The following is a 13988-nucleotide window of genomic DNA, read 5'->3' on the forward strand; positions in this document are numbered from 1 at the left end:
TATGGTTAATAATCAAAAAACTATAAAAAAATAAACTAACGATATAATATTTCATATTGAACAAATTTATATCAGTTTTGTGTAAATACCGTATAATTTTTATATGACTAATTAAATTTATATGTATAAATGTATATAATGCATATATAGTATATAAATATATATACACGTATATACTACATTTTATTAAAATTGAATTAATTATATAAAAAAAGAAGGAAATCGTGGGAAGACAGAAACTTAGATTGATTCCAGTTTAATAATCTATTTATTTGGATTTTGATTGGTGTAGAATAATCGGTATTAAAGCGAAACTTATTACCGACTGTGCATAGCGGCATGTGACGTCACGCATCACCGCCCCGCGATGCCTTTCGGGAAATAGCGCCGCCATCTTGAGTGGCATGGCCCAGCTAGACAGTGCGCCCTGAGCCAAGACATGCGATTTATCGCGAAAACATTGAACTTCCCAAGGATCACGGATTTCTGTGAAACATAGCAAATCTTTGGTGCTTCGCACCTTTTTCGCGATGGAGGCGGTTAAGGCATTTAACGCAGAGGTGAATTGACTTACCCTTAATTCTTCTTCTAGCCCGCCGACTCTCCCTCTTTTTTTCTCTTGTTCATCTTTTCCTTTTTCTTTTTCTTTCTTACTTTTCAAAGTTGAGGTCGTGTCATTATTTTAAACTAAAGATTCAAATGATATTATTTCCCCCGACTTGTCTTTGCTGTTTGTTGTATGAAAATTGAAGTGACTTTCGTGCTTGAAGAATGCTTTGATTTCTAGACGTGTGTGTGTGTGTGTGTGTGTGTGTGCGTGCGTGCGTGCGCGCGCGCGTGTGAGAGAGAGAGAGAGCGATTATCTTTATATGTAAGAAAGAGGGAGAGAAATCAGAGAGAACCTTTATTGTGATTTTAAGTATTTGTGATGCATAACATTATCATCTTTATTATGTAAAAATTTTGTAATTTATGTAATGATAAAGAAAGGGTAAATAATTATTGTATATGTGTGGTTTAGTTCTGTTAGTTATGTTTGTGGTGGAAGGTAAAGAAATAAGGGAAAGCAATAAGGAATATTTTGTAAGTGATATTAGTTGAATTCATAGCAATTGTAATAAAACTTGTTTAATTTTTGCAATCAATTCATTAGAATTTATATAAACATATATTGTTGACTTTTGATTTGTTACATATAAAACTTAGAATCACTTTTGAAGAGTATAGGTACATTAATCAACATCAACAGTTCTTTTCAAGTACTATTGAGAACCATTAAGATTTTTAAAATTAAAAAATTTAATCATATTCTCTGATTACTATATTAAATGATTATGAATACATTAAAGTATTAAAAATAGAAATAATAATTATATGTATGTTTTTTTTTCAGCTCTCAGCTCTGTATGATGTTAAACCACCAATTTCGAAAGCTAAGATGAATTCTTTAACTAGAGGTGCAATTAAGGCAATTAAATTCTATAAACATGTTGTGCAAAGTGTCGAGAAATTCATCCAAAAAGTGAGTTATAAAAAATAAGAAAGCTTTTGAAAGCAAAGTATAAAATACATGGTAATTATATTGTTTGTTTTATTTGTATTAATTGCCAATTAATGTTACAGTGTAAGCCAGAGTACAAAGTGCCTGGATTGTACGTTATAGATTCAATTGTACGACAGTCCAGACACCAATTTGGGGTAGAGAAAGATGTCTTTGCTCCACGCTTTGCCAAAAACATGCAAACTACTTTCTTAAATCTTTTGAAGTGCCCTCAAGAAGATAAAAGCAAAGTAATAAGAGTTTTAAATCTTTGGCAGAAGAATGCAGTGTTCCCTTCGGAGGTTATACAGCCCTTATTTGATCTTGCGGATCCAAATCATCCAATACATAAGGAGCAAGCAGTTAATACTAATGGTAAAAGCAAGTTGTGAGTTAATATATCAAATTTAAATAAAATTAAATAGTGAATATTCGTTATTATGTTTAGGTACACTGAATGCGTCTGCGACAAATAATGTTAGTAATACTGCAACTTCTGTAAAGACTCCTCCTTTGACTGCAAAAAATGCAGTAAAGGATCAAAAATTATTTTCTTCCGCAAAGCCAATCGATCCTGCTTGGCTTGCACAAACAAAAATAGAAACAGCAAATATAGTTAATGCTAATAAACTTTTAGTAAGTTTTGTTTTTATATTTATTTTATATATTATTTGTACACTTATAGTTTGCCACATATCTTTTGTATGTAAAATGAATTGAATTTCAACTTTGGCTTCTCTTTTCAGGGGCAATCGAATTCAGCTCAAATGGATGTTTCTTTCCTTGATCAGTTACAACACTTACAGCAGTTATTATTAAAAAAGCAGGAGTCCACAAATGAACAGAAAAGTTCTGTAAAATTTGATAAAAAGCTCTTAGATTTTGATTATGGTGAGGAAGAGGATGACGATGTTGTTGTTGCTAGTTCACCAGCAGCAACGACAGGATCTAATACTGGTCAACACAATACAGTTTCAACAGGAAATAGTTTGGAGAGTCTTGGACTTCTTTTAACAAATCCAGAGGTACAAACTTATCATTATTACATCAATATAATAGTCAAGGAAAAAAATATGATTTCATTAATAAATTGTTTATTTCTTTGATTGATAATAGGTTTTGAGACAACTTCAAACATTACAACAAACAATGCAAGGAAGTACTTCTTCATCACAGCATGAAACAGAAGAAAAGATGCGGAAACTACAGCAAATGAAGCAGCAAGAGGAAGAATTTGATAAACATCTAGCTCAAACTGTTCCTGTATGTTATTAACAGTATTAATAATTTTCTTGTTCACATAAAAGTGAAAGAAACGTCCTAATAGTTTCATGTATGTTAATGAAAATCGATCTTTGTTTTAGAATTTACCATTTGCATCTGAATGTGAATTAAAACCATCAGACATTTTGAAACCAAGTCAACAAAATACTTATACAACAAATGTAAGTAGTGGAGTCATACAAGATATGAGTCAACCACCTCCTGGTTATCCACCGGCTCTACCGTATGCCTCTCAACCTTTATCAAATATTAGGCAGATAAATCAGCAAGCGCATCAAAATCAAAAGAGTCCACTTCTTGATGAACGGCAGGACACGCAAGATTATTCTGGGTAAACATTCTTCCTTTTTATAAAGTAGGGTAAAAGGTATATTAGCCTTTTCCTTTTTATGAAATTTAGTTTTTCATTTGATTTAAATTTACTTTTATTTCTATTGCAATTTAACTTGTAACAATACTGAATATTGAAACTGATTATTAATAAATGACTGTCTATAGAAATGGTGTAAGGCGAGATAGTAGCAGTGTAGAAATTGTAAATTGTGAAAATACAAGATCACAAAGTAGATCGCCTGATCGATACAGACATCACAGTCGATCTAGATCACCGCGACACAGAGATAGGGATAGAGATAGAGATAGGGATAGGGACAGGGATCGAGATCGAGACAGAGATAGAAAATCTCGATCAAGAAGCAGATCAAGGAGGAGAAGGTAATCTTACATGTCTTCTTTTGCTTATATTAGAGGCAATATACCTAAATATATATTTGTACATTATTTTATGCACTTTGTTGTGATCATGTGATATTAAATTTTGTATTATTATAAATGTATTATTATATTATAGGTCTCGTTCAAGAGACAGAGGTCGTGACAGAAAACGGGAGGATAGTCGAGAAAAAATGACTGAGGAAGAACGAGAAAAAGAAAGAGAAAGACGTAAACGAGGATTACCACCAATTGTGAGAGATAAATTAAGCGGTAATTTCACCTATTTTCATATGCATGTGCATTTGGTTTTACATTGAAGGAATTGTTCTTCTTGTTTTATTCTCTCTTTATATATATATATATTCTTATATATATATATATAAGAATTTAATATATTTATTTACAGTTTGCAGTACAACTCTTTGGGTGGGACATCTATCGAAATTAGTACACCAAGAAGAACTTTCAGATACTTTTGGAGAATTTGGTGATATTGTCAGTATAGATTTAATTTCACCCAGAGGTTGCGCCTTTATATGCATGAATAGAAGGCAAGATGCATATAGGGCTCTTACTAAGCTTAAAAATCATAAAATGCAAGGAAAGGCAATCACTGTAAGTTAACATTTTTGGTCACCTTTAAAAATAATAATGTATTTTTGTTTTTATTAAAGATATCTATAAATGTATTATCAAGTAACAATAAAACTCTATGTCGTATCAAAATAATAGAATCTTTATTATATTTTAGTTAGCTTGGGCTCCAGGAAAAGGAGTGAAAGGAAAAGAATGGAAAGATTATTGGGAAGTTGAATTAGGAGTTAGTTATATTCCTTGGAATAAATTAGTTAATGTTACTGATCAAGATTTAGAATTATTAGAAGAAGGAGGTATGATTGACGAAGACACTCTACCGCCCAATCTAAAAGGTAAAGGAACAATTGTCTTAAGGAATATTTGAGAAAATTCATGCTAATAGTTACAAATCATTAACAGGTAAATTAAAGCATTCCGGAACAAATGCAGATGTGCTTCAACAACAGTTGCAATTGCAACAGCAAGCATTAGTTGCAGCTGCTGGAATTCCAAATTTGGCGGATGGTATTGTAAATGTAATGCAACCTTCAACTAGTGCTCAACAGCAACAATCGCAGCAACAAACTTCACAACAAGGTCAACAGCAGCAACAAGTAATCGATACAAGTCAACCTCCACCAATTAGACCTCCTACATCAGCTGCTCTTTTACCGCCACCAAATACACAATTACAGATGATGCCACCTGCTTTTACAATGCCGGGAGTTCCTCGTAAGTACTTATTGAAGGAAAATTTTAACGAAAATTGAAGACTCAATCAAAAATAGGTATTAGTTATTTTTATTCTTTCTTTAAAGTTTATCGTTTTATACCTTTTTCCTTTTTTTTTTTTTTTTTTTTTTTTTTTTTTATTGTTTAGGTATGATTGGACCAATGGGATTACCAATGGCACATAGTTTAATGCCGAATGTTCCCATAGGTGTGCCACCTCCAAATATGCAAAGTTTATTAGGGCCACCGGGAATGATGCAAACTATGTTAACGCCACCTGTAAATTCTCCATTTGGAGCAGGTGTTGGCGTCGGCTTATTAACTCAAATTCCTTTACCAGCTCCAGCTGCACCTTCTGATAAACCTAATTCTACTGGTATGTGTATATGATAAATTCATAAAGTGAGCTAAACCATGAATAAAAGAAAGCGATAAAAGTTTAAATTTCATCTCTTTCTAGGTATGCCACATAATGTTCCTCCAATAGGAGTTCCTCCGCCAACAACAGAAACAGGTATGCCAAATTTACCAATGTTACGCCAACCATATGGTGTAGGACCTTCTGCACCTTTGCAAATGCAACTACCTCAACAACAACATTCTGCTGATGACATGGATGTAGAGATGGAAGACGCAATGCCACAAAGTTCAAATGGAGCAAAGAATAAAAGTAATTTAACTGAACAACTTTCACAAAATGAAGAACGAACAGAATCTGATCAACAAGTAGAGGTAAATAAAGTTCATTTATTGTAGCAAATAATGTTATAACTATGTGATTTAGAATGTCCTGCATAAAATTTTAATTTGATGTAAATTTAATAATAGCATCGAGATTATAAAGAAAGAGAAAGAGATCGTGAAAATAGGGAAAGAAGAGACAGAGAGACGCATTTATCTCACAGAGATAGGGAAGGTACTGACTCTAGAATGGATCGCGGAAGAGACCGAGGTAGAGGGAGAGATAGGGGACGCGATCGTAGAAGAGATCTTAGAGATAGAGACAGGGATGACAGAAGAGAAAGGGAAAACCGGGAAAATCGAGAAGGAAATCCACAAACTCAAACTCTTCAGGTAATTATTTGCTGCTAAAAAAAGATTAAATTAAAAGTATTGAAGTAAAGATCTTATTGATCTACTTTTATCAAAAATATCTAAAAAGTAGTATGAAACAATCCAAAAGATTTAAATTACAAAAATTTGTAGTTTGCAGTAATAATACCATTATTTATTGCCATGACAGTAATTTCAATTCATTTTCTATTATTAAGCGACTCTAACAAAATATTTATATTCAGGAAAACGAAACTACTCCAAAAAAAGATGGAAAACCAAGCTTAGCTGATCGTTTGCGTCAATTGGCTGATGGCACACTGCCACTTGAAGATCGTGTCGATCGAATAATACCTCGTAATCGCCAGGAACGAGATAGATCCGATAGAAATTTTGATGATTCTCGATCGGCTCGTGGAGAACCTCTTTCTTCTTTAATGGATTTGCCAAAATTTGGTTTACCTCAAGAAAGAGGTGATTTTCCAGCTCGACCACCAGATTTTCGTAATCCGCAAGATCCGAGAGAATATCAGCAGCAAAGAGATAGACAAAGTTTCGGAAGAGGTCATAGAGGGTCACAGATACACGAGGAATTTATGGATGTTCCAAGGTTGCAAGGAGGAATATATCAAGAGGAATTTGATAATAGAATACATGGACAACAAAGAGTAGAAGAATTCGGAAGACTCGGATCACTTAGAGAACAAAGGTGAGCTACTACTTCGTACTAATTTTTGAATTTACAATTGAGGTAAATAAATGTAAATTACAGAAGTAAATACAATCATCCTAATGTTTATACAATATAAAATGTAAAATGCAACATATGACATTTTTTTTTAATATTCATTGAGTAATGATATTTACATTTTACAAAACATAATTGTGAACAAAATTATAGTATGTTTAAAGCATTGAATTCTTGATTAATTGCTTGCCAAAGGGAGGAATTTGATAGGTCTGAAGTACGAGGAAGGAGACCACTCGATGATCGGGATCGGTTCGATTATGAAATTAGGCGAGATGGTTTTGATCCACGGCTTCAAGATGGTTTCGACCCAAGGGGACACCTTGACCGGGGTGATTTTGAACCTAGAAGGCGAGAATTCTTTGGAATTGATCCTATTTTTGGGATGCCGCCAATAATGGGACCTAGAGGACCTAGACCTGGACATCCTGATGGGTTTGGACCACGGCCAGCTCCCTTAGGAGCTCGTGGACCAGGTAAACAAGTTTAATAAAAAGATAATTCAGGAATTGTTGACTTTTCCACTTGTACGTATTTAACGTAAACGTCAATAATTTTTTATATATTTGCTACCAAACTTTTATATATAACAAAATTTTATTACATTCAACTTTATTATATCGTTCGAATGAATGAATAAATTTAAATTAACGAATAAAAGTTTAACAAGATTTTATTTTATAGGTCCATTAATGTTCCATCCACGAGGTTTGGGACCTCGTCCTCTTCGTCCTGGTATGAGGCCTTTTGGCCCTCGTGGGCCACCTTTTGATCCCCGAGAGCCGGATGCCTTTTTCAGACCACCTTTTGATGATATTCGTCCCCATGTCAGACCACCTTTCGGTCCTATGGGTCCGCCATCCATTATTCCTCCAGAGTCTGCTGCTCCCTGGAGAAATCAGGAACTTCCGCCTGGTTCCTGGCCTTCTGATTCAGAGAATCACTCACAAAGGGATAATCTTAGAGATAAAAAAGGTGGTAATAAACATCCGAATAACATGGAAAGAGAAAATCGAAATAGGGGACGAAAATCTAGATGGACTAATGTTAGTCCATCTGGAGAGGAAATTGAAGAATCAAAAGAACAAGAATCAACCTCTGTGAATGTTGAAGAAAAAGAAGAACCTGCAAAGGAAGAAGAAGTAGCTGTGAAAGAAGAAGTAAAAGAAGAAATTGATATGAAGGAGGTAATCTCTAATGAACAGAAGGAAGATTTAGTAGAAACGGTTGAGACAAAAGAAGAAGGCATTGAAATGAAGAAGGAGGAAGAAGAGGATTGCAGGGATTCTTAGACCAAAGTAAAGAGCGATTTTTCTCTTTAAAATTTTTTCTTACTCTGTGGAGTGGTGTGAGGGAGAATTCGTTGCTTCAATTTGGGTCGAATTGAAACAGTCAGTTTTAGAAAATGAGATACTGAATTTTAGAATAATTGTATTCAATCGATGACAATTATTGTTAAAAGTAGTGGTATTCCGTTTCAATTCTAACCTCTGTAATACTGAAAAAGTTACTGCTAGTTATTAAAAGTAGATCTTAAGGAGTAAATACAACGAAGAAATTATAATAAAAGACATAAAAATGTACGAGCTTTTAATTTATTTTAAATTAATAAATTCGTATATAAATCTATAGTGACTATACTATTCATGAGGGAAATATATCAAAAAAAGACATTTTTATTAATTTTTGGAACTTTACCACATTTCATGTTAAAAAATTATCTTACACTGTTTTAAGATTTGTGTAAAACAAAGACAACAGAAAATACATCATCGATTGAATAGAATAAGATATCTTTAATTCAGAGTTTCAGATTTCAAATAAATTGATTTCGTGATCAATTGGACACTTAAGAAGCTGTGATTTGCAAACACAGGACCTATGACCCGTGGATACTCCAAGTGGCGACTTATTATTTATTAAATTGTAAATACTTTTGTATTTTCGTAGTGAACAAACATACAATATATTCGATTTAAATATATATATTTAACTATTTCTTAGGAACTTTTGGAAATACAAGAAAAGTATTTAATTTAAAAATGAATATAAAAATGAAAACGAATATTTTCTACCATGAATAGAAGAGATTTCGAAATGACTTATTTTGATAACTTATTTAACATTTTTATTGAGCTATATTTTAGTATCTTTTTAGAAATAAAATTTAAAAGGTTAAATATGCATTTTTTGAATTGTAAGAATGATATGTTTTTAATTTGTAAAAGGTGGTTAATAGTATCAGTAAGAATCTGATATATCAAATTGTTTAAGAAAAAAAGAAATATTCGTGAGAAGAAAAATCTTCATTTTTATTGCCATTTTCCGTTTTATATCAAATAATTTTTAAATATCTCTTTTTATATTTCCAACAGCCAAAGAAACAATTGAATGTATACATTTAAGTCGATCGTACTGTATAGATAGACAAATCTTAATAGTAGGATCTTGATTAACCGTGTATCGTAGAAATTTCAAGTATTTTCACATGGACATTTTTCGTTGATTGAACTTTTGTTCATTTAAATTTTTACAATGTTATATCGAAGTAACAATAGATAAAAAGTTATATAAAAAAAGTACTGCGTTTGTAATCGTATTGATTTAAATAAATTTTTATCCTATCTGAATATTATGTTAAGGATAATTATCTTATTTAATAGAAGTAATTTGAAGTTAACAAACTTTGCTGATTTAAAGAGAAATTAAACGTTCAATCAACAGAAAAAGTCAATGGTTCAAACAAATAACCGTGAATTCGGATAAGCAAGATTCTACCACTGCAAATATTTAAATAGATAGAGAGAGAGATTATATATATAAATATGCGTGTGTATGGAAGAGAGAATGTAGAAAATTGACAGAATGTTTGCATGCGTATAAATGATTATGAAAGAGAGAAGAGGAGAGATGGAGAAGATGAAAAAAAGTGAGAATATATATAGCACCGATGTTCGGCGCGGCTCAATCAAACGAAAAATAAATATTTTCTATATAACGTCTTTCTTCATAAGCAGAATTATAGCCTTTCATTCCGCTTGGCTCCCGGAATTGTCTTTACGTTTTTCCTAGAAAATATCGAACTTCAAATATGTAAATTTAACAGTTTACATATACAAAATTGTTTTTAAAAGATTTTGTCTGGGAGTCTTCATTGAAAAATCAAGATAAATTAATTATTGTTGGTTAATTCTACTTATCATTATTTATATGAATGATTCAAAGGATTGTTTGAGTTTATTAATTTTTGTTTATATCTCAACGATATCATTTAATTACGTTATAGGGAAATGTTTCAGACAAAAGTCACATTAAGCCAGTTGTGAGCCAAATCGTAGTGTTTGGAAATTTAAAATTATTTCTAATAATCTATAATATTGATATAGCCCTTCTTTTGAAGGCATATAATTATTTTTTACAAAGCATCTTAGGTAATCACTTGTTAATTGCTGTAGGTAAAATATGTGAAAAGAAGACGTTTTTTTCTTTTCTTTTATAAAGAACAGTGATTTGAAAATGGTGAATGATAATTATGTAATATTAAGTATAATTCTGATGATTATTTAAATTTATATTTTTTTTTTAATTTGCACAAAAAAAAATTTTTTTATATGCCATCAACTATTAAGAATCATTAAATAATTTTAAATTAATTTTAAGTCCGTTTAAACTAACGTATTACTCTATTTAGTTCTTTTACTGTGCAATTTTTATCTGAAAAATTTTTCCTCCGAATATCGAATAACGTATTAAAGAAACATTATTTAAACCGGATGTATTCTGTAATTGGAACCATCGTTTGCATGACAGGAAATAAAGAAATTTGTGAAACAATGAAAGAAAGAAAATTAAAAAACATTTGGGACGATATTCGGAATGGAATGAAATCTTTTCAGAGCAGCTTTGGATACTTGTTCAGTGCTCATACTCGTGTGTTCACATGCGTGAGTCTCTCTCTCTGTCGCCACACGACGATGGAACACCAGCCACCAGGTCGCTTGCGCTCAAACTGAGCGACAAGTGCAAGGTACTGTTGTGTTTTATAACTCATTATATTTATATACATACATACATGCATACATACATACATACATATATATGTATACACACATATATACATATAAATAAATAAATATACATATATTTGTTTATATTTATATTTATTTATTTGTACATATAGAATGATAAATTTCTTTCTGGACGAACTTATACAGATGAATGAGACATATTTATCTATGATATGAATAACTTGGTAATTCGAGGCGAAAAAATTCGCTTTAAGATAACATTAAGTAAATTTTATATGTTAATTTCTCAAATCTTATTTGTAATCATTTGAATTTTTGCAAGAGACATTGGACTTGATTTGTTTTCCAATGAATTTTTATCGAATATACGTTGAAGATTTAAATTAGTGTGTATCATCAATGTCATTTTTAATTCATTTTATAAGTAAACATAATGTTACCAACATGATTAATATCATATGATAGTTGAATCAAACGTATTGTTGTAATAGTTAGAAAAAAGGATGTGTAGTTTTGATAAATAATTGATGTGCAATAATGATAAATAGAATTGATACCACATGAGTAAAATATTATTAAACGAAAGTTTACTATTGAATAAAGAACAAGATTTTGTATTTTACGATTTTAGATTACGTTTTAAGATTAATTAGGAGTAATTGAAGAGTGTAATATATATTGCATTTAATATTCCAAATTTCTGTCTGAGATTATCTGTGCTAAATTTTGTTTAATTGCTGATTGACTTTCTGTTCATATTGAATTATAAGTAGGTAATAAATTAACTATTATAAAATCAAGCCATTTAAGAATTATAACTCGGGAGTTTAAGTTCGTCCAGCATGAAGTACATTTTTTTTTTTTTTTTTTTTTTTTTTTTTTTTCTAACGGATCACTGTATTATAAACTTCTTAGAGTAGAAATATTGAAAAAAGAAAAGAGTAGGTATCGAAATTTAGAATAGCATAAAGAGCCCGTGCACCACTCCGGAACAGAGTTTAAAGAAAAGTTTTCTATTTGTTTCTTTTTCACAAGCTGATAATTTGATCTATAATGATTGAATGATTATGATCGCGATTACATGAACAAATAGTTGGTCAGTTATGTAAATATCTATTTGCGTATTTATATGCATTAGTAATTACTAATAATACGATTAAACAGAATAAGTATTATAAATGCATAGATCATTGTAAAGTCTATTTTTAATGTTCTTCACGATAGAAGCATTGTCATTTGTAATATTTCAATTGAACATAAACTAATTTATGCACGATTAGCATTTTGTATAAGATATATAATTTTTGTTTGGTTTATAAGTAATTTTTTTCTTTTTATTCTTTTTTTAAATCAAATATAATGCATTTTGTAACTTGTTATTGACGTCGATTTGATCAATGAAAAAAAGTTTTGACATGCACATGCGCGAAAGTTCGTGGTCAATATCAGGTTTAGAGTTCTTGTATACCTGCATGCTGTAACCTCGAATTTTCATGTGTTCATGCATCTACAAAATATCAAATATTTATAAGCGGTCCAATGTAGAAGATACTTTGTAAGATTTGGTATAATTGAAAGGTGGCAAATTTTCAATATAAAATGAACAATTATTGATGTTTTTTTATCACTACTAATTATATCATTGTTAGAGTTTTATACTAACAATTTACATTATTACATAGTAATTATAATTACTATTATTGAAATTATAATTTCATCATACTACAGGCATAATTTCCTACTGAATTGCTGCTTATAAATGAAAATAAAAGTTTCATAAATATTTTTACTAGGATGTACTGCAAAAGAGTAATACTAGAAAGTATATAATACAAGCTTTTTGAAATTAATTTAGATTATACATCATTAAAACCTTATTTTACTAAAATTTTCCACTCATTTAATTCTATTTTGATTGACAAATGTACAGCATCAAAAACTATCGGAGATTACAAGTTTTCATTTTTCTAATTTTAATTTAAATTTAATTATCTATTAAATGTGAAAAAATTGATAACTGAAATAAATAATTTAAATTTGGTGATCTCAATTTTTTACGAATAAAAATAAAAATACTTAAAATCAGTGATTTTTTGGAATAAGTACAACTAAATAATACCAAGTAAGTTAGAAACCACGAACTTTCTGCCTGTTAAATTAATTGAATGATTAATTTATAAATTAAACGTTTGCAAATGTGTATTATTATTTGTCTAACGGATATAAGTCAATCTTTATTCCAAATTATTAACGTAATAAATTACATTTTCGCAATACATAATTCGAACTAAATATATTTTCATATTTGTTTCAGGCACAATAAATCTTGGAATAAGAAACGGATCTATCACGTGGTTTTTCCTCATTGTATTTATTGTAAACATGAGCATTTTAATAAAATTGAGATATGAATGTAGGTTGCAATACGAGAATATCATATTATATTAGATAATTCATGTTAATTATTTTTACCATTTGGTTATTTGTTTCATTTTCTAATTCGTATACAAGTATTTTATAACGACAAACAAATATTTCTTTCGCATATAATTGATATATTAGCTAGAATTACAAAAAATTGCATTGTTTTTTCATCAAAACCAGATAAGACAAATAAACAATAACAAAAATTTCTTACTATGTTTCACTCTAATTCTCTTGTTTAAATTTCATATAGGAAAGTTTTTAATTTTTGTGTACATAAAATACAATAATAAATATTACTTTAAAAATTGTATTAAACGCGCGGAATATTAAGTTTACAATGAATGTTAATGTAAAAAAGAATATTCTATATAATTGAAATATCGAGAAATATTTATTAAGAATTTAATAAAAATTTAATACCATTTATATATGTATTATTTTGCTGCTATAAAATTATATGTTAGAAGGGAATGTATGTATATATAATAATGTTCCATAAATGCCTTAAAATTTAAATATAGAGTAATAAATAATAAAAGTTAATGGAAATTCTATATATCAAATGTAACATCACTTTATGTATATGGCGTATACTTATCTAAAAATATATCTTGACCTTATAATTCAAATTATACGCAACCTAAAAAAATAATTGTTATATATAAATATTCTTTATATATCTAAAACTGATGATGATATGTTCATTTTGATGAATAGCACTGTGCTTTTTATTTTATAAGGTATAAAATACTTTATAATATTTAGTATTATTACAAAAAACATGACGATATTATATTAAAATATGTCGTTGTCTAAAAAAAAAAAAAAAAATACAATGCAAGAAACTTGTATTGTATACTTATGTAAAATCGAAAAAAGAACATGA

General features: G+C 29.9%; 1 protein-coding gene across 6 annotated transcripts; it reads left to right on the forward strand.

The window, feature by feature from the left end:
• Window positions 1-251: 251 nt before the first annotated feature.
• On the forward strand, window positions 252-13091 carry Isha (Insulator su(Hw) mRNA adaptor). 6 transcript variants are annotated; one of them, XR_011801100.1, is made up of 21 exons: window positions 252-560; window positions 1394-1522; window positions 1624-1915; window positions 1989-2176; window positions 2287-2565; window positions 2657-2803; window positions 2905-3155; window positions 3323-3538; window positions 3675-3808; window positions 3945-4153; window positions 4290-4467; window positions 4535-4846; window positions 4995-5222; window positions 5307-5578; window positions 5675-5920; window positions 6145-6608; window positions 6843-7123; window positions 7332-7945; window positions 10544-12240; window positions 12404-12797; window positions 12990-13091. XR_011801100.1 is itself a non-coding variant. In XM_072013182.1 (19 exons), the coding sequence occupies exons 1-18, from the start codon at window positions 531-533 to the stop codon at window positions 7937-7939; spliced, it is 4464 nt and encodes a 1487-aa protein (XP_071869283.1). In that variant the 5' UTR covers window positions 253-530; the 3' UTR covers window positions 7940-7945; window positions 12990-13091. The 6 variants fall into 6 exon arrangements, 2 of the variants coding, with proteins under 2 accessions (XP_071869283.1, XP_071869282.1); XR_011801099.1 differs by having other exon boundaries at window positions 10544-12797; XR_011801101.1 differs by lacking the exon at window positions 12404-12797.
• The last annotated feature ends 897 nt before the right edge of the window (window positions 13092-13988 follow it).

Source organism: Bombus fervidus, chromosome 11, assembly GCF_041682495.2.
Source record: "Bombus fervidus isolate BK054 chromosome 11, iyBomFerv1, whole genome shotgun sequence".
NCBI classification, from domain to species: domain Eukaryota; kingdom Metazoa; phylum Arthropoda; class Insecta; order Hymenoptera; family Apidae; genus Bombus; species Bombus fervidus.

Coding starts and splice junctions, on each gene's coding strand:
- Isha (XM_072013182.1), top strand. CDS start 531: ATGGAGGCGGTTAAGGCATTTAACGCAGAG. Junction 5,223..5,306: donor TGATAAACCTAATTCTACTG/GTATGTGTATAT, acceptor ATCTCTTTCTAG/GTATGCCACATAATGTTCCT. Junction 6,609..6,842: donor GGATCACTTAGAGAACAAAG/GTGAGCTACTAC, acceptor TGCTTGCCAAAG/GGAGGAATTTGATAGGTCTG.